Source organism: Eubalaena glacialis, chromosome 2 (genome assembly GCF_028564815.1).
Source record: "Eubalaena glacialis isolate mEubGla1 chromosome 2, mEubGla1.1.hap2.+ XY, whole genome shotgun sequence".
Classification (NCBI taxonomy): domain Eukaryota; kingdom Metazoa; phylum Chordata; class Mammalia; order Artiodactyla; family Balaenidae; genus Eubalaena; species Eubalaena glacialis.
This window is the reverse complement of record NC_083717.1, coordinates 59440057-59459983: the sequence shown is the minus strand read 5'-3', so window position 1 is coordinate 59459983 and position 19927 is coordinate 59440057. Positions and strand designations below refer to the sequence as shown.

The window sequence follows — 19927 nt, the reverse complement described above, 5'->3', positions numbered from 1 at the left end:
TCTTCCTTGAGTTTTGAGGGTTCTTTATATGTTCTGGATACAAGTCCTTGGTTGGATATGTGATTTGCAATATTTTTCCAGATAAAGGGCTTCTTGTCAGGAGAATGAAAATTCTCTAAATAGGGGCCTGACAGTAAGCCCCAATTCTTACAAACATTTTCTGAATCCTGCAAAATGTCTCCTTTTGTTTGGTTTTAATGTGGGTAGGTGACCCATTCTGGAAATAATAAAGGTGACTGACCTGTCCTGTGATAGAGGAACTCCAAGGAAGCCTGCAGGTACCCCACCCCACTCCTGGTGGGTGGTCCGAGAGACCAAGGGGCCCCAGGGTGGTCTGCTCCATCACAGAACCATCCTGGTGCACCCAGGGTGCAGATGGGCCGGTGGGCAGAGGAGGCTCTGCAAGGTCCAGGGGCCAGGAAGGGCAGTGCTTCCTCTGATGGCTCCATCTCCAAGACTTATTTTTAATTTTGTTATTTCTTTCTTTTGTTTTACTTTTTATCGAGACATTGCAACATGTTCGACAGTAGACTAGGATAACAAACCTCCAGGTGTTTCTCATCTAGCCTCATCAATTACCAACTCAATGGCCGATATTGTTTCAACTGACTCCAACCCTCCCCCTCATGGTAACCCTAAGGACTCTTAAAAACACAAATACCATTATCACTCCTAAAATATTTAACAATTATTTAATAGTGTCAAAATCTTGAGTCCTCATCTTAAGGATGTGTTAGAACCTTTCAGGCAGGCCGGCGACCGTCCGTCTAGCCCGGTGGTCCCCAAGCCCGGGGAAAGGGGAGACTCGCACTTACCCGGGAAGCCAGGAACAGAGATTCGACCCCTATTCTTCCCCGTGGTTTGCCAGTACCTGCTCGGATTGGCCCGGCGCGGAGCCGTCCGTGGGCTGCACCGACCACAGAGGGAGGGATGAGACCGCCCAGCACAACGCACTAGAGGGCCAGCGCATCCCTGCTCTCGGCCGCGAGCGCACCTCTCTCCCCAGCAGAGGCTCGGAAACCCCACGGCGGCGGGCGGGGCTGCGCCTGGGATTGTGGGTGGGGCTGGAGCAGCCGGCGCTCCGCGCGCCGCGCCCCGGTCCCGCTCCGAGTGGGCGGGCAGCGTCTGGAGCCCGGCCAGGCGAGTCTGTCTCCGCCACTGTCCCGCCGGCTCCCGACCGTCCGGCTCTGATCGGCTTGCCCTCCGCCCCACGCCGCCCGCCCGGTCCGCGCGAAGCCTCTGGCCAGAGGGCAGACAAGCCATGGGCGCCCAGCCGCGCGGAGTCCGCTTCGCGAAGCTCTTGCCGCCCTGGGCGCCGCCGCCGCTGCTGCTGCTGCTGCTGCTGCTGCCAGGTACGGGCGCGGGGCGAGGGGGACTGGAGGGACGGGCGCCCCGCCCGAGCGGGGTCCGAAGGGGAGGCGGCCCGGAGCGCAGCGCGAGGTGGGGAGAAGGGCGCCGTGGCTGGGGACCCGAAACCCGCGTGGACTGGCTCCGGCCCGGCGGCGAGTTAGGTGGGGGGGTGCGTGTTTCCCCCTCGGCTGCCCCATCCTTGAGAGTCATTTGTGCGCCCCCGGGAGGCGCGGGGAGGGCCCGCACTGGGGCCCTTCCTTCCACAGCCCAGGGTTACAGATTCGAGTCTCGGCCCTGCCCATCGTCCTGCTTGGCGCACTGGGTGCTGAACTGACGCGCCCAGGCCGCGGGTTCCACTGTCTGCATCCCGCCCACCTCCTCGTTTTACGAATAGATGGGGAAGCTGAGGCCAGAGAGGGCTCAAGATTTGATCAAGGCCACCTGGGGCAGAGGGGAGTCGTTAAGGGGCGCCAGCCTCTCCTCCTTGTCCTCGCCTCGCCTCTCCGCACTCTGGCACCTCCCCGCCTTCGCCTTCTGCCCGGTCTCTAAGAGGAGCCTGTTAGGGAGAAGCCGGCCCTGACAGAAAGGCTTCTGAGTGTCCTGGAAGGGGTGGTAGATACCAAGGGACGAGGGATTTGGCAGGGCTGCAGGCGGTCCCTGCAGCTGGGCGGGTAAGTCTGTTGGGAGACCACGTTGTGACCCTGCACTCAGAGCGCTGTTCCTGCCTCTCCGGTGCTGAGGCCCCCACTAGTCATAGCGCTGAACACTCCCCACGGAGCTCCTGAATGTGGCCCCTTCTTTATTTGGGGGGGGGAGGGGACAGTCAAAATCCCTGGAGAAGTTGGGTTGGACTTAAAGGATTCCCCTCATCCCCTCCCCAGATTTTTCCCAGATCTGTGAGAAGCAACAGACAGCTGACTCAAGATGCCTGGAGTGTGGCTTATAAACAAAGAGGGTCCCCAAGGGTTTCAGAGAGGGAAGGGTCTTTGATCAGGATGTGACGACAACATCAGCAGGAACCGTGGGTCGCACTCTGAGATCATGGGAGCCACGTAGGCACCCGCTTCTAAGATGTTTGGTGGCCAGACCCCTACAGGGTCCTGGGTGGGAAAAAGGAAAGCCCTAGTCCTAGGTTGTAGTCTCCCTCGGGCCTTGGGGTACTCCTGCCCTGGGAGTGGGCTGGTCATCGCTCCATTGTGGCTGTACGCAGGCAGATTGCATTTGTATCACACTGCTGCCGTGTAGTAACAAAGATGGTGAGGACGGTTCTTGAGCTCTTACCATATGCCTGCATGGAGCTAAGCACTTCACTCATAACAACCCTAAGAGGTGGATACATTTATAATCTTTCACAGATGGAGGAAATGAGGTTTAGAGAGGTTAAGCCACTTGCCTAAGCTCACACAGCTCACAGTAGTCTGTCAGGATTTGCACCAGATCTATCCAAATTCAGAGCCCAGGCTTGTAACCATTATGCTTCTCAACGAATGTGTGTGACCTGATGGAATCCCTTCTCTCTTGGGCCTCAGTTTCCTAGTCTTTAACTTCAAGGAGCAGGACTAGTCTGAAAGTCTGGAGTTCCAGAGAGTACCCTCAGCAGATGGAGAGGAAGCTGTAGGTGGATGGTGTCCCTGGTGAGGGGAAAAGTGACTTCCCCAGGATCTGACAGGGCTACTTCCCTCAGCGGCCAGAGCCTCCGACGCCGAGCATCGTCTGTTTGAGCGGCTCTTCGAAGATTACAATGAGATCATCCGGCCAGTGGCCAATGTGTCTGACCCAGTCATCATCCAGTTTGAAGTGTCCATGTCTCAGCTGGTGAAGGTGGTGAGTGCCAGAGCCACAAGCCGTGACCATGGGGTATGGAGCTTCTGGAATAGCCTTTCCCAGAACCAGCCTTGTTTTTGTAATTCACCATCTACTTTAATCTCTCTTTCTAGGATGAAGTAAACCAGATCATGGAGACCAACCTGTGGCTCAAGCAGGTAAGTGACCAGACCCTGGGCACGGCTGCCCCCTGGTGGTGACTGCTTTATTTGCTGTCTGTGCACCAAGGGCCAAAACCCCCACTTCACTCCTGTCGACCCAGATTGAGGTCCACTGACTGGCTGGTCTGTCTCTACCTGGGCTTGGGGTCATATGCACTGCTCTACACCCCTGTGGAAGGACTGCAGGGCCCAGCCCCTCAAGTCACAGACGATAGACTGCGTCCTGGAAAGAGAGACCTCCATGCTCAGACAAAATGGGGCTGACCCGGGCCTGCAGCCCTGGCCCCGACTCTAGGGAGGTGCCTGAGGCACCTCTTTCCCTTCCTCTTGCTAAAAACTCATCCTTAAGTCAGAATCGTACGCCGTTGTTGTTGTTGGGAGGGTGGGAGCCGGGGTTCTGGATTTTCCTGTTCAGATTGGGACCAAAGAAATGGGCTTCCACATGTTCTCCCCAGGGAGGCTTTGTGCAGACATGGACAGATAACTCACTGGCCTAAGGGTGATCCTTCCACCAGCTCAGCCAACTGGCCACTCAGCTCATGCAGCCTTCCTTCCTAGGAGGCTGGCAAGCCAGATGGGCACAGTGCCCACTCAGCGCCCTATGGCACACGTTCCCTCCAGCCACAGCCTCACCTCTCTCCCCTCAGGTGCTCAGGACTCACATCTCCCAGCCTCTGCACCCAAACACTTCCTGGGCCCTGGTGGGATCATGGCTCCTTCCCCAGACCCTTCAGAGGCCAACCCTGCCCAACCCGGTGGTGGAAGAGGGTTCTGTGTGTCATTAGCACCGTTGTTGGGGCTTAATGGCATGTCCAAGCCATTTCAGGAATGTAAACAGCAGGAGCTTAAGGCAGGGACCTGGACCTGGCACTGGAAATGACTGGAGAAAGCCCTAGTGGTCCTGATTGATTGATGGGGGCAGCTAGGAGGCAGCCTGCACACCCAGCCCAGTGCTGTCTCCCCCCTAGCACCCACATGAGGAATGGGCCAGTGTGGTCTGCATTGCAGAGGCGGCTCTGACGTGCAGCCGAGGTGGGGAGGTCACCAAGATGAGTGGTGTCAAAAGAAGTAAAACCATGCTTGTCCTTCCACTGCCTCCCTCTCCCTCCCTGCCTTCTCCCCCCAGATCTGGAATGACTACAAGCTGAAGTGGAACCCCTCCGACTACAATGGAGCGGAGTTCATGCGTGTCCCTGCACAGAAGATCTGGAGGCCAGACATTGTGCTGTATAACAAGTAAGGTGCTGGGTGGCCCCCACCTCTCAGGGCTGTCAGCCTGGACCTGGGTCCTTGGCCTGCTGTGCTTTACAGCCTGGTCTTCCTGGGACCTTTTCCAAGAGAGCTCCATTCATTTGGTTCATTCCACAGGTATTTATTGATCTACTATATGCCAGGTCCTAGAGATACTGTGGCACAAGATAGATACCCTCTCCCTTGCCTCTAGGAGTTTATCAGACACACCAGGGAAGACAGGAATGAGTTACAGTATCCAAATATGCAATTACAGACTGGAGGAAGGGCAAGGAAGGAAATACATGGGGGTGGGCTTCTGTCACCAAGGCTGGACCTGATCTTCCCTGTAAGTCAGGCTGTAGCCACGCCCCATGGCTAGACCACAGGAAAGCTTCATTCTTTTACTCACCTGACGAATGCTCCCTGCCCCTGCCTCACGCTGCACACGCGCATCTGCCCACCAGCTGCAGGAAGCTGCCCCTTTTTCTCTCTTTCAAAGGTTCTTCCTCTGCCTATCTGAATCTGCCCATTGTGGCACCTCCAAAACCTGCCTCTCTTTCCTAAGCCCATATAAACCTGACACCTTCCACATTTAACCTCTGTTATTAGACAAACATAATTTTAATTGATATTTTACAGTATGTACTAGTTTGTTCTCCAGGTATTGACAGACTTCGATTTTGCAACTGTGCTTTATCTCTGGAGCTCTAATGTCTTAAAAAATCACTGAGCGTTTTTCAGCAAAACACTTCGTATAGAATTAGTCTAATCTGATTTTAAAGCATTCTGTGTTTAGGTTTGTATGCCGTTTTAGTACAAATCAATATGTTTTACTGTTCGTATTGGGACTAGAGAAACTACGTTTTTGGCTGATTCCCACTTTCTAGTCATGGGTTAAAAGAAAAGGGTTCTTTAACCACTCCGAAGATGGTCCGTGTTTTTATTTTTTTAATTTTTTTAACATCTTTATTGGAGTATAATTGCTTTACAATGGTGTGTTAGTTTCTGCTTTATAACAAAGTGAATCAGCTATACATATACATACACATATATCACCATATATCTTCCCTCTGCGTCTCCCTCCTTCCCACCCTCCCTATGCCACCCCTCTAGGTGGTCACAAAGCACTGAGCTGATCTCCCTGTGCTATGCGGCTGCTTCCCACTAGCTATCGATTTTACATTTGGTAGTGTATATATGTCCATGCCACTCTCTCACTTTGTCCCAGCTTACCCTACCCCCTCCCCATGTCCTCAAGTCCATTCTCTAGTAGGTCTGCGTCTTTATTCCCGTCCTGCCCCTAGGTTCTTCATAACCTTTTTTTTTTTTTTAGATTCCATATATATGTGTTAGCATACGGTATTTGTTTTTCTCTTTCTGACTTACTTCACTCTGTATGACAGATTCTAGGTCCATCCACCTCACTACAAATAACTCAATTTCATTTCTTTTTATGGCTGAGTAATATTCCATTGCATATATGTGCCACATCTTCTTTAACCATTCATCTGTTGATGGACACTTAGGTTGCTTCCTTGTTCTGGCTATTGTAAATAGAGCTGCAATGAACATTGTGGTACATGACTCTTTTTGAATTATGGTTTAAGCTACAGTAATCAAGACAGTATGGTACTGGCACAAAAACAGAAATATAGATCAGTGGAACAGGATAGAAAGCCCAGAGATTAAACCCACACACATATGGTCACCTTATCTTTGATAAAGGAGGCAAGAATATACAATGGAGAAAAGACAGCCTCTTCAACAAGTGGTGCTGGGAAAACTGGACAGCTACATGTAAAAGAATGAAATTAGAACACTCCCTAACACCATTCACAAAAATAAACTCAAAATGGATTAAAGACCTAAATGGAAGGCCAGGCACTATCAAACTCTTAGAGGTCCGTGTTTTGTTTACTGCTTTCCCAAGAAAAGACAGCATTCATAAATATGTTTCTTTCATGCAACTTGTAAATTGGTCCTTAAGGAACTGGGACAGGAGATAAATTAACTGGTTTGCAGAATGTGAGCCATCCTAGAAATCTCCTGGTCCAAAGGTTCTTAAGGAGCTGAGCAGGGTGGTGAGAATTTTTGCTAAGCTAGAATTAAGAAAGTGGGCACAGATCCTAATCTTATGATTTGAATTTCATAGCTGTTTTCTTGCTGGCAATCTTGGGTGAACAGCTGGGGTACTTTAGGGATGTGTGCTTTTAACAATACTGAGAGACATAGTGAAAAGCTTCAAATCGGATACGGAGAGGAGCAAATATTATAAGGAATTTCCTTGGAATCTGAAGCTGAAAATAAGATTTAGAGAATATCCTTCAATTCCTCTCTCCTAACTAAAACTTCAGTTTCTCTAAACCTCTGGTGAGAGTTTCTTTTCATTTCAACACACTAGAAACACTTTTTACCTTCTTATGCCAGTTTCTCCTGCCATGTTTTTGTTCTTTGAAGTTCGTTCTCTAGTAGAATCCTCAGAAAGTGTTCGTGGACACAATATACCCTAAGTTCTTACAAGTTCATAACTCATTGTAGCCTTTTTAGGTAATACTTTTAGGTCATCTTGCTGATATAAAATCCTTGGCTCATATTTTCCTTCCATGAAAATCTTAAAAATGCTGACTCATGTTCTGGTATGAAGTGTTGCTGTCAAAAACGATCGCCAATCTAATTTCTTTTTTTCTTGTAAAATCTGGTGACTTTGGGGAGAGAAAAGGGACTCTTTTAATAAGTGCGCCAGGACCACAGATGTAAACCAGGACTGTCCTGGACGAATTGGCATGCATAGTCAGCTTGTTTACAAGGGGGTTGTTCTTTTTCTTGGGTAACCCAAAGATATTTTATCCTTTATCTTTAAAATCTAGTTGTTTTACTCTGTACCATATACATAATAAGCCTTCTTTTATTCCAGTAAATTTTTTGTGAATTAGAGTTTTTAAGATCTGTGCTATTGCTTTCTCTCTCCAGGAACTCCATTTTCACATATATTTGAACTGCTTTACCTATATTGTCTCCATATTATTTTCTCTCAAATTCTTTTTCTTTGTCTCTGATTTAAAAGAATTTTTTTCTCCTTTCTGATTTTTAATTTTCATCACGATACTTTCCATGGTGTCTGCTTGTTGTTACGTTTTAGTTTAGTCTTTATTTCTAAAATGATTAAAAAAATTTTTTTTCCCATTCTTTCCTAAGTTCTGTCAGTTCTTTATTCATCCTCCTGTTGCTTACCCAAATTCTTAACTTTTCTATTTCTAATTTATGCTGCTCTTTCAAAGTTTCTAAAGATCGTTCTTTCTATTAGCTTAATTTGTAATGTCAGATTATCAGTTTCATCTGCTCTGAGGTTATATTTTTGCGGTGTGCACTTGTCTGCTTGTATGTTATTGTTTTTTTGTTTGTTTGTTTTATTTTTATATTTATTTTTGGCTGTGTTGGGTCTTCGTTTCTGTGCGAGGGCTTTCTCTAGTTGCGGCAAGCGGGGGCCACTCTTCATCGCGGTGCGCAGGCCTCTCACTATCGTGGCCTCTCTTGTTGCAGAGCACAGGCTCCAGACGTGCAGGCTCAATAGTTGTGGCTCACAGGCCCAGTTGTTCCGCAGCATGTGGGATCCTCCCAGACCAGGGCTCGAACCTGTGTCCCCTGCATTGGCAGGCAGATTCTCAACCACTGCGCCACCAGGGAAGCCCTGTATGTTATTGTTATTCAATTACTTTTCATAGTTTTCTTATAATATGTTAATATGGGGTTCAGTCTAATCCTTTTCTGTTGCTCTTGTTTAAATAGATGGCCTTTGCTGTACTTTTAGGACAGGTTCCCAGAGGGGATGGGAGTTGGTAAGGGTGGGTCTCTTGTGTCACCTGCTTGGGAGTTCCCTCCTCAAGTGGTTCCCTTGAAGCATTTAAATACTTGGTGTAGCCACCTCCACAGTCTGAGAGCTGCCACTTCTGGACACCTGCTTCTCTAGTTTCTCAACCATCTTCTTTTTCTTACCCTCAGTTTCCCACGCTGTTCAATTTGGAGCCTACCCTATGCAGCTTTTTTCTGGGTGGGTCTCTGTCCTTCTGGAAGGCAGTTGGGGTGGGAGGTATCTCTGAGATCGAGCCCAGCCCAGCCTCCTGTGCAGACCTTGGTGGCTCCCCATCTTTTTGTCCTCTCCCGCAAACTGGAACCTGTGGCACCCTCTCTGTTTCACCGTTCCCCTTGCTGAGGATGCAGTGCAGAGCGGGGTCCTCTTTTTTGAGGGGCAGATACCTCTTGGTGATTTCTGTCTGGGGCTCTCGGGACAGGAGAACTCCCCTTCCTCTTCCCTCAGCCACCTCCACAGCAGCTAACCCCACCTGAATCCCACGCAGGTCCCGCTGCTGGTGGTGGTTCGACCCCACTCTCTCACACCTGAGGTTCTTGGAGTTCCACGTAACCTAACTTTGTTGACCACGTGGGCAGTGGGATTTTTCTTTTGCTATCTTGTTGCCCTGTTTTTCTGAGGAAATTTGGAAAGGTTAAAGAAACGGATGCCATCGTGATCTTTCTCATACCACTCACCACCCTCGCCCCACTTCAGCTCTTACACTTTCCTTCTATTAACGTGATACCTCAACTAATCATTTGCACCCAGCCTGCCTTTTCTTTTTTTAATCAACTCACATGGTTCAGCAACACACTGGCTGAGTGAGACCTTTCCCCCCTCTGCTGACCCTTGCTGCCAGCCATCTCTTGGGCAGCCAGTGGGGTGAGAGCTTCATTTATTTTTTTGGTCATCCGTTCGGTCAGCTAGTACTTACCGAGCGCCCTCTCTGTGGCTGGGGCTCTGCCAGACCCTGGTACCCAGCGAGGTCTTCATCTTCGGTCTCCTGGTGGCAGAGCTAGGCCGCTGACACTGTCAGCAAGCAGGCCTCCTGGTCTGGGCAGACACAGCTTCGGGGGTCTGTAGGCAGCCGCCACAGTGACCAGGATCCCTGGAAAATAGCAGACATGTGCACCAGCAACCAAGGTAAGCTGATCTCCAGTGTTTGGCCTTTTGGACACACAGACTTGAGGACTCAAGTTCCGACTGGTCAAGGCTCTGCCACAAACTCTCTGTGGGACCCTGAGCAAGCAAGTCCTGCTCTCTGACCTTCAGTTTCCTCGTCGGTAAAATGAGGGGATCAGACTAAAGCAGGGATCATTAAGCTTTTCTGTGAAGGGCCAGGTAGTTAAGTATTTTAGGCTTTGTGGGCCTTAGAGTCTCTGTCGCAGCTACTCAGTCCTGCCCTTATAGCTTAAAAGTAGCTGCAGACAATAGACCACGAATGGGTATGGCTGTGTGCTCCAATAAAAATTTATGTACAGAAATAGGGGGCAGGCCAGTGGGCCATACTTTGCCCTGGACTAGTCCCTGGGCTCTGAAGGTCCATTTTGTTGCTCCAGGATGCCCTAAGGAAAGTTGTTCTGGAGGCCTCTGCCTTCCCAGGGGTCCTCTCAGCCCTCTGCGTAGTGTAGGCCAGCCTCCCAGGACTCCTTGGTGCCCAACATGGTCAAGTCCACTTGGGGCTGTGCGGGTCTCCACCCCCTCCCCACTTCTCATACCCTTCCTTTCCTCCTGGAGCTGGGAATCATCTTCTTGTGGGGAATTGAGGGCACAGTAGGATAAAGTGGGGCTAAGAACATATAAACACAGCAGGGCACCTTTGGGACAACCCAGCCGGCTGGAGTAAAGGCGGGTAGTGGATTTGACATCAAGTCTTCACGTGTAACGACTGTCCTGCTCGACAGACACACATGAGGGTGGGAGGGCCAGAGACCAGCAAGGAGACAGGCCCCGGACACACCCCCTCCTGTCTTCACACAGTGCTATCCAGTAACAACCAGACAGGATATCCCTAAATGTTCAGGTTTGTCTTTTTTTTTTTTTTCCCCCCAGCTCTTCAGGCAAATGGGTATAGTGGTTGCTCCCTTTAGAAGGACATACATGCCTTCAAATGCAGAACTCTTAAGAAATCAACAGGGCTGACCCACGGAAATGTCAAGAGCTTTCACTGGGCAAGGCCATTGCCATGAGGACCGGCTGGCTTCATGCTCACATGCGAGACTGGACAGGGTGTTGAGCTGGTCGTCAGCAAACCTTCCACTGCACAGACCAGCTGATAAATGCCAACAAGCCAATTCTAGGAATAATGTATATCTCTGCATAGAAAGGGTGCACATAGCTAAACAGAAGGGAGAAGGAACATGGGGAGAAAATGGGGAAGGATAGGGACACAGAAGGCAAAGGAACCTGTCATGCTGGGTTTGAAAGACGAGGAATCAGAAAACATGATTATTCATTCTAAAACAGTGCAGGGAGGAATGGGGAGTTTGGTGAACGGTAGAACCAGGGTCCAGAGATAGGGCCTGGTAATAGACCCATCTAGCAGGCTCAGTTTAATGGCAGTGGGCTCCTACGGTGGTCTCTGCAGCCCCTTCCAGGTCCACGGTCTGGTTTGACATCCGTGTGTGTACACACGTTGGGCTCCCAATGCAGACAGAATGCGGAGGCATTACCAGGGCCAAACCATAGGGACAGCAAGTGGCAAATATCCCCAAAGGTCACCTAAACACCTGCCTCCTGATGACCACTTTCATTAATTTCTTTCTTCAATTAAAGGAGGAAAAAAATCTCTGGCATTTGGGAGTGTCTCCATAAATATCAAGTTGGGAGTTGTATGGTGTGGAATGAACCCATGACACGCCCCAGGGCAGGGGGTGATGAGCTTGTCAGATTGTTGGGGGCTGGGGGGTCCTGGGCCTCAGTATCCCCATTGGTAAGTGGGATGGTGAACTGCGAGACCTTTTACAGCACTTTGAGATCATATTCTGCAGTTTTACAAATCGTGACTTGCCGTTCACCTGCTGGCGGCGTGAGAAGCTGGACTAGGTGACCACGTGGTGATGACCTGTGAGCCGCACACCTCCTCTTTGTCTCCGCAGTGCTGTCGGGGATTTCCAGGTGGACGACAAGACCAAAGCTTTACTCAAGTACACGGGGGAAGTGACTTGGATCCCCCCGGCCATCTTTAAGAGCTCGTGCAAAATCGATGTGACCTACTTCCCATTCGATTACCAGAACTGCACTATGAAGTTTGGTTCCTGGTCCTACGACAAGGCAAAAATCGACCTGGTCCTGATCGGCTCCTCCATGAACCTCAAGGACTACTGGGAGAGTGGCGAGTGGGCCATCATCAAAGCCCCCGGCTACAAACATGACATCAAGTACAACTGCTGCGAGGAGATCTACCCGGACATCACGTACTCGCTGTACATCCGGCGCCTGCCCCTGTTCTACACCATCAACCTCATCATCCCCTGCCTGCTCATCTCCTTCCTGACAGTGCTTGTCTTCTACCTGCCCTCCGACTGTGGCGAGAAGGTGACCCTCTGCATCTCGGTCCTCCTCTCCTTGACTGTGTTTCTCCTGGTGATCACTGAGACCATCCCGTCCACCTCTCTGGTGATTCCCCTGATCGGCGAGTACCTCCTGTTCACCATGATTTTTGTAACCTTGTCCATCGTCATCACCGTCTTCGTGCTCAACGTGCACTACAGGACCCCCACCACGCACACGATGCCCATGTGGGTGAAGACCATATTCTTGAACTTTCTTCCCAGGGTCATGTTCATGACCAGGCCGGCAAGCAACGAGGGTAACACTCAGAGGCCAAGACCCTTCAATAGCGCTGAGCTCTCAAACCTGAATTGCTTCAGCCACATAGAGTCCAAGAGCTGCAAAGAAGGCTACCCCTGCCAGGACGGGCTATGTGACTACTGCCACCACCGCATGGTAAAAATCCCAAATTTCAGTGCCAATCTCACAAGAAGTTCCAGTTCTGAATCTGTCAATGCTGTGCTCTCCCTCTCTGCTCTGTCACCGGAAATCAAAGAAGCTATCCAAAGTGTCAAGTATATTGCTGAAAATATGAAAGCACAAAATGAAGCCAAAGAGGTAAGGATATGTCTGTTATTACATTGGTCATTCATTCATTCAACAAACATTTTATTGGTTCCTTGTGGGCAAGGCTTAGGGTGGGGTTAAGGAATTAGACTGGCATCAGTGGCTTGTGTTCAGACCAGCTCCTCATTTACCAGTTATTTATCCTTGGATACACCGCCTCACCTCTGTGAGCCTGTCTTTTCATCTGTAAAATGGGATGATAAAGGTTGTGAGTATGTGGTGCCCTGCATTTAGCTGCTGGGCTGCCAGCAGTTTGGGCCATTGGAACACCTGATGCTGAGTGAGTGGATTAGGAGGTAGGCTGGAAGAGGGCATGAGGCCAGATGATCTCCAATTAGTATTGATGTGCTGAGCTGACATTTTAAACATTACTAATTGTGTCTCCCTACTCCCCTTTAAGAGTAATTTACATAAAGCACACACCTCTTAAGTCTACATCTCAGTGAATTTTTACATTATGTGTACACCCATGTAACCATGATCTAGGTAAAGATACAGAACATTTCCAGTGCCCCAGACAGTTCCCTTGTGCCCCTCCCCAGTCAGTAACCTCCTCCCTCCCTCCTCAGTAACCACTGATCCCGACCTCTTTTATGTTAATTAATTTTACCTATTCTTGAACTTCATATAAGTGGAATCGCATAGTATAAGCTTTCATATCTGACTTCTTTCATTCAGCAAAGTGTACAAGGATGTCTGAGCTTTATCCTTTTGGTTTATTATTGGTTCGTAAGATTCTACAGTATGACAACACCGCCTTCTGTTTATTCATTCTACAGTTGTTGGACATTTGGTTATTTCCAGTTTGGGGGCGATATGAATAAAGCTGCTACAAATTTATACATATCTTTTGGTGAATATATACACTCGTTTCTCCTGGCTACATTCCTAGGGGTGGAATTGCTGGATCATTGGAGAGGTGTTTTTCACTTTAGTGGACACTGTCAGGTTTCCAAAGGGTTGAGCCGATTGACACGCCCCCTGGCAATGTTTGAGAGTCCCAGCTGCTGCCCATGCTCGCCGCCAAATGGGGGTGAAGTGGCCTTTCTTGTCCCTGTGGAGTAATGATTAGGGCTCTTTTTCATATGCTTATTGGCCATTTGGATACCTTCTTTTGTGAAATATCTATTCACACTCTTGCCCATCTTTTTTTAATTGGGTGAACTTCTATTTCCTTCAAAAATCTTATGCTAGAACTAGTGATAGGTATTAGTAATGGGGAAGCTTTACACTTACGTGTTTGGCTGCTCCCACTCTGTTTACCCCCAAGGTTACCAGAATCATGTTCAATAATTTTTTAAGAAGCTCTGCTTTAAAATTAACTGGTTCTGCTTTAAGTTGATTATTAGCAAAGAGCTAATTACCAGATAATTTCAGCTCCTGATGCACTGTATGTAGGTAATTAATGTTGGTAGGGAATGTCTGGAGCCTCTTTTATTCAGCTGTGAATGGCATATTAAAGTAGATGAGACAGGAGGGAGATAGCAACAGTGGCCCTGTGTCCTCACCCCACCCATCTGAGCAACTCTGAGCCCGTCTTGTGACTGTAACAATGCAAAACCTCCCACTGATGCCAGAAATTTAGCCAAAAAGTCAGGCACTCCTTTAAATTCAGTTGAAGCAGTTGGTTGTTTTTTTTTCAAGTCTTTATTGAATTTGTTACAACATTGCTTCTGTTTTATGTTTTGGTTTTTTGGCCCTATGGCACGTAGGATCTTAGCTCCGGGACCAGGGATCGAACCCGCACCCCCTGCATTGGAAGGCGAAGTCTTAACCACTGGACCACCAGGAAGTCCCTGAAGCAGTTGTTGGACATTAAGTACATGATTAGAGAATCTCATTTGTCTAACGCTAATCACTTTTGCAGATATTCTCTACCCTTTCTTTATCCACTTTTAAAATAATCACTTCTTTTGAGTGATAATTTACTAAAGATTGAGATCTAAGTACCCATCGTCTTTGTCAGGCTATTAGAAACTATCTTTATTCCAAAAATTATTTACTAGGAACCATACAAGGTGTTAGAGTTTCACGAGGGTTTTAGTTAGTGTTAGAGTTTCCACAAGACATGTGATGGAGGCAGACAGTAAAAAAAAATATTACTGAAAGGGAAGTCACAGCTGAAATGCCAGAAAGGTAAATTAGTGAAATAGCCTGAATGTGGCCAGCTAGAGGCACATGGTTCATCTCAAGGGGCAGCCACTGCTCACCTCTGGTCATCTGTTACCACAGGTGAATGTGGTCCCGTTGTTTTTCCAGAGAAAGCAGAAATCTGGACCACTGTCCAGTGGATTGCAACCTGTTTATGAAAGGGTGGCAAGCGTTAGAATAAAGATGCCTACTCAGTGCTCTGAGGAGAGTCGGGCTGTCTGAAGGATGCCTTCTTTCTCTTTTACTGTGTGACTGACAGGCTGCTGTTTACATAGAGTTTTCTAGAGGTATTTTAATTTCCTAATTCCCTGGCTCCAACTTGGTTGGTTTTAACTGTCCCGGGCTCCTAGGAACTTGGAATGAACAGGCTTAGTTCTCCCAGAGCCATCTCCTGAGGGTGCTGAGAGCCTGTGAATGACTGTCCCTGGACACGCCAGGTCCCAAAGGGACAGGAGTGTCATCGTGTCACCTGCCTTAGCTGTTCTCTTTTCAAGTTGTTTGTGTTGGTCACCCCTACTTGCTCACACTTGTGAGGTGTTTAATACTCTAAATTCAGAGTTAGGGCTAGGAGTGGGTTACAAATTAGAAAACTAGTTAGGGAGCTTGTGGTCTCATGTTAATACTCTCCGTTTTACGGTTTTGACGGCTGATCATTTGGTTCCACTGTGTGAGTTGTTATTGAGGTCTTGGAGGTGTGCATAGATCAGAGCCATGATCTTCTGAGCTAATAACCCTGATACAACTTGTTTTGTTTGGTTCAGATATAGATACAGAGATATATCTATATATCTATATGTATGTATATCTGTTAGTTCATTCATTCCAACTAGAGTCGGACTTCTGATCAATGATTTATTTACATGTGTTGTAATTACTGTTTTCTAGGGTTGCATTTTGGCCATCTTATTTCATGTTTTCCATTTACTTTTTTTTTGCCTCAGTTCTTGCTGTTTACTAGAAAGTTTGAATATTTTTTGCTGGTTGAAAGTCATGTGTTTTATTTTTATTCTTCTACTAGGTCTTCCTAACTGATTTAAACCCATGCTCAAGTTCTGTTTTCCATATCAATCGGTCTCTTACATTTTTAAGTATCTGTATTTTGCCCCCACCCCACTGTCCTTCCCCTCTGATCTTCCTCACTGCTTTGGTTACCTGGGTGTTACTAGAGCTTTAGTTCTGGTTTTTCATGAATATATGTTTTGGTTTTTGACCTTCCTTTTTTTTTTTTAGTCTGTAGTCACCCCTCACATCTATCTTATGGTGTCCTCCTGGATTTATTTCTTTGTGTTGGCATGCCTTCTCAAGAGTGTTTATGGATAAACCTTTTGGGGCCTGTAGGCTTAAAAATGTATTGTGGGGCTTCCCTGGTGGTGCAGTGGTTAAGAATCTGCCTGCCAATGCAGGGGACATGGGTTCGAGCCCTCGTCCGGGAAGATCCCACACGCTGCGGAGCAACTAAGCCCGTGCGCCACAACTACTGAGCCCACGCGCCTAGAGCCCGTGCTCTGCAACAAGAGAAGCCACCGCAATGAGAAGCCCGCGCACCGCAACGAAGAGTAGACCCCGCTCACCGCAACTAGAGAAAGCCCGCATGCAGCAAGGAAGATCCAACACAGCCAAAAATAAATAAAATTTTTTAAAAAACTGTATTGTGCCCTCACTTTTAAGTGCGAGTTTAGCTGGATACGAAATTCTAGGGTTGAAGTTCTTTTCCTTAAATACTTAAATAACACTCCATGGCCTTTTTGCCTCAGTGTCGTTTCTGAAAAAGTTTTAAGTTAATCTGAGTGTTGTTCCTTTGCAAGTAATCTAGTCTATCTAGAAGCTATTAGAATTTTCTGTTTGTAGAGAAATCGAATGACACCAAACACAATGTGTTGGTGTGGGTCTCCCCTAGTCTGTTTGGCATTCCTGTGAACCATTTAATTCCAAGGTTTTTCATCTTGCTTTAACTCTGGGGAAGTCAACGTTATTTCTGTAAAGATCTCCTGTTCACCCTTCTTTTCTCTTTCCCTGAACTGTTGTTGTACAGATGGGATACCTCTGCTCCCAGCTTCTCCATCTCCTAGCTTTTCTTTTACATCGCTGCCCCAGGTGAGGTCCTTACTCTCCTCCCTGTTTCTTTCCGGGGCTGTATTTACCCTTGCCATTCATCCCAGCTCTTGAGTTCTTTATTGCGACTTGCCTGTTGTTCACACTTGTATTTCCACTTGATTCTTCTATAACACTGCTTGTTCCTAACTTCGTGTTTCCAATGTTCTCTCCTATCCAGTGACTATCTGGATAGTCTCAAAAGACTATCTTGTTTAGTTTAAATCCTTAACCTATCTATCTGTTCCATGAATTTTCTTTCAAATACCTAAGTTTGTGTACTGGGGGCCTGTAAACTCACCTTTTCTGGGGGTGTCAGCCATCCTTACCCAACTGTGTTTGAGGGGCCCAAACCCAGGCTTCCCAAGGCAGAGGACCCACATGGCCACAAACTGGGCTAGACCCCCCTTCAGGGGCATTTCCTCCCCTCCAGGTGACCTTGTCCCTGAGGATCTCCTCCACATCCCTTTCACTCAACTGCAGTTGTTCATCTTTGATGTGGGGAGCGAGGAGGGAAGCCTCAGGCCCCACCAGTCAGTGGGCACCTTCTCTGCCCTGCTCTTCCCCTCAGCCAGGCCCTACTTTGCTGACAAGTGGCCATGCCTGCATCTCTGGGCTGGGAGTGGCAGGCTGGAAAGAGGCACAGGGTTGGGGGAGAGAAGAGCACAACCAAGCCTTTCCCAGTCCTTCCCTCCACCGAGACCCTCCTCTTCCAACCCCACGCTCACACTCAGCAGGCCACACCTGCCCAGGTTTCTGACAGTCTTTAAGGCACAGTCTCCTCTTGTTTCTGGGACATCTCCAGGGTTGGGCTGGGAGACAGAGCCAGGGGCTTGGGCTAGTTCACCATTCTGCCTAACAAACACTCATCTACCTGTTCATGCATCATTAGTGCCAAAGTTCCCAGAGAATGACCAGTATCATTGTGCCTTAAAGACTCAGAGTTAGTTAGATATAAAATTAAGTTTCACCCAGCTCTATTTGCAGCACTGTTTGTATTCATGTGTAAAACCCAAGTCCCCTCTTTCTTCAGGCTAAACCATGTGAAGTGCTCTCAGAGGGAGATTTATACTTGGTTACTGGTCATTTTTAAAATCAGCATTAATATCAGTAGGTATTATTCATTAAGGACCCTGTGCCAGGCACATATTTCATTTAATCCTCATAACAACTCTCTGAAGTAGGTACTGTTCTTATCCCCGATTTACCAATGAGGAAATTGAGGCTGAGAGAGGTCACATAATTTACCCAGATTCTCACCCCTAGAAAGGAGCAGAGCTGGAATTATAACAAGTCTTGGTTTTCCCACCCCACTGCCTCCTAGGCCCTAGGAGGTTTAGCCAGTAGGGGGTCGGCAGGAATCACAGGGTCTATTGTATATTGGAATCTTTTACACCCAAAGTCTTAGGAATTCAAATAAAGTAACCGGTGGCAAATAGGGCATTATAGCTCTAATCCACTGACTTCTCAGTGTCATGCGGGGGACACATTCACTCAAGCTCATAATGGTGAAATAAAATCCTTGTCTCCCAGCCCCATTTCAGTGCACTTAATTAAATTACTAAATCACATGCTGCCTCTTTATTACGTGATTATTTCTTCAAAATCAGTTGATTCATGGGTTCTCTTTTTCTCAATCCAATTATGGTTTCCTTTCTGAGTTGTCTAGGAGTATAATTAATGTGCGGTTCTCCTTCCTGTTTCAAGCCTAAATTGAAGCTGTCTTAATATACAATTAGTCTTGCTCTTTCCTCCATCTTTTACTTTATGGTCAGCATTTATTTCTGATTTTGAACCTGTTCTGTAACTGTACAGAATTCTATGATACTTTGGCCTTCTAATTGAAGATGATATTTGGCTAGTTGGGCATTGTGGAGAGGGGGTGGTGGGAGAGGAAGAGTGATGATGGGCTTGCCCTGATGTGCTTATTTCATTTTTGAAACAGACGTTAAAAGGAAATTAGTATCTAAAACTGGATAAGAGCTAGTACTTTGAATTATGTTGGATTGTATTAGCTATTCTAACAAAGGCCCAGAATCCTCCTGCAGAGGCGTAAATCAAGTAACTGTTTTTAACTAACTTTATAAATTGGAATTCAATTTGGGGGGAAAAAAGGGTTACGTAGATGTTAAGAAATTTCTGATTTAAAACAGATTTAATATGACAGATATTTTATTCCTGTTTCTGTAGTGCATAAAGAGAAACTTGAGCATGGTAGATTTCCTCAGACTACATCAATTAGAAAAAAAAGGTTTCTTGCATTTTGGCAAGCAGAATGGCTTCTTCTACTGAAACACATTTATTAAATATTCAATATTGAAAATGTGTTCACTTTGCCTTTTCCTTCCTGCTTTATTTTTTCCTCTTTCATGATTTTTGTTTTTGTCTTTCAGATTCAAGACGATTGGAAGTATGTTGCCATGGTGATTGATCGTATATTTCTGTGGGTTTTCATTCTGGTGTGCATTTTAGGGACAGCAGGATTGTTTCTGCAACCTTTGATGGCCAGGGATGATGCATAAGCACTAAACAGTGTGTTACTTATGAGGTTACTTATGTGTGTTGGGGGAGAGGGGGCTCACTGTTTTTTTAATTTTATTTTTTGTTGTGGTAAAATACACTTAGCATAAAATTTATCATCTTAACCATGTTTAAGTGCACAGTTCAGTGGTATTAAATATATTCACATTGTTGTGTAACCATCACCACCATCCATCCCTATAACTCTTCATCTTGTAAAACTATAGACCAGTTAAACAATAACTCCCCATTCTCCCCTCCCACCAGCAACCATCATTACACTTTGTCTTTATGACTTCAACTACTCTAAGTACCTCATATAAGTGGAATCATACAGTATTTGTCTTTTTGTGACTGGCCTATTTCACTTCACAGAATGTCCCTAAGGTTCATCCATGTTGTAGCATATTGCAGAACTTCCTTACTTTTTAAGGCTGAATAATAGTCAATTTTAAGTATATACATTTTGCTTATCCATTTATCTGTTGATGGACACTTGGGTTGCTCCCATGTTTTAGCTGTTGTGGATAATGCTGCTATGAACATGGGTGTACTCTCTCCGATATCTTGCTTTCAGTTCCTTTGGGGATATACCCAGAAGTGGAATTGCTCGATCATATGGCAATTC

General features: G+C 47.1%; 1 protein-coding gene across 1 annotated transcript; it reads left to right on the top strand.

Moving 5' to 3' along the window:
• Positions 1-1143: 1143 nt before the first annotated feature.
• CHRNA3 (cholinergic receptor nicotinic alpha 3 subunit) lies at positions 1144-19351 on the top strand. Its single transcript, XM_061181859.1, has 6 exons — positions 1144-1352; positions 3035-3174; positions 3288-3332; positions 4462-4571; positions 11517-12528; positions 19173-19351. The coding sequence occupies exons 1-6, from the start codon at positions 1262-1264 to the stop codon at positions 19299-19301; spliced, it is 1527 nt and encodes a 508-aa protein (XP_061037842.1). The 5' UTR covers positions 1144-1261; the 3' UTR covers positions 19302-19351.
• The last annotated feature ends 576 nt before the right edge of the window (positions 19352-19927 follow it).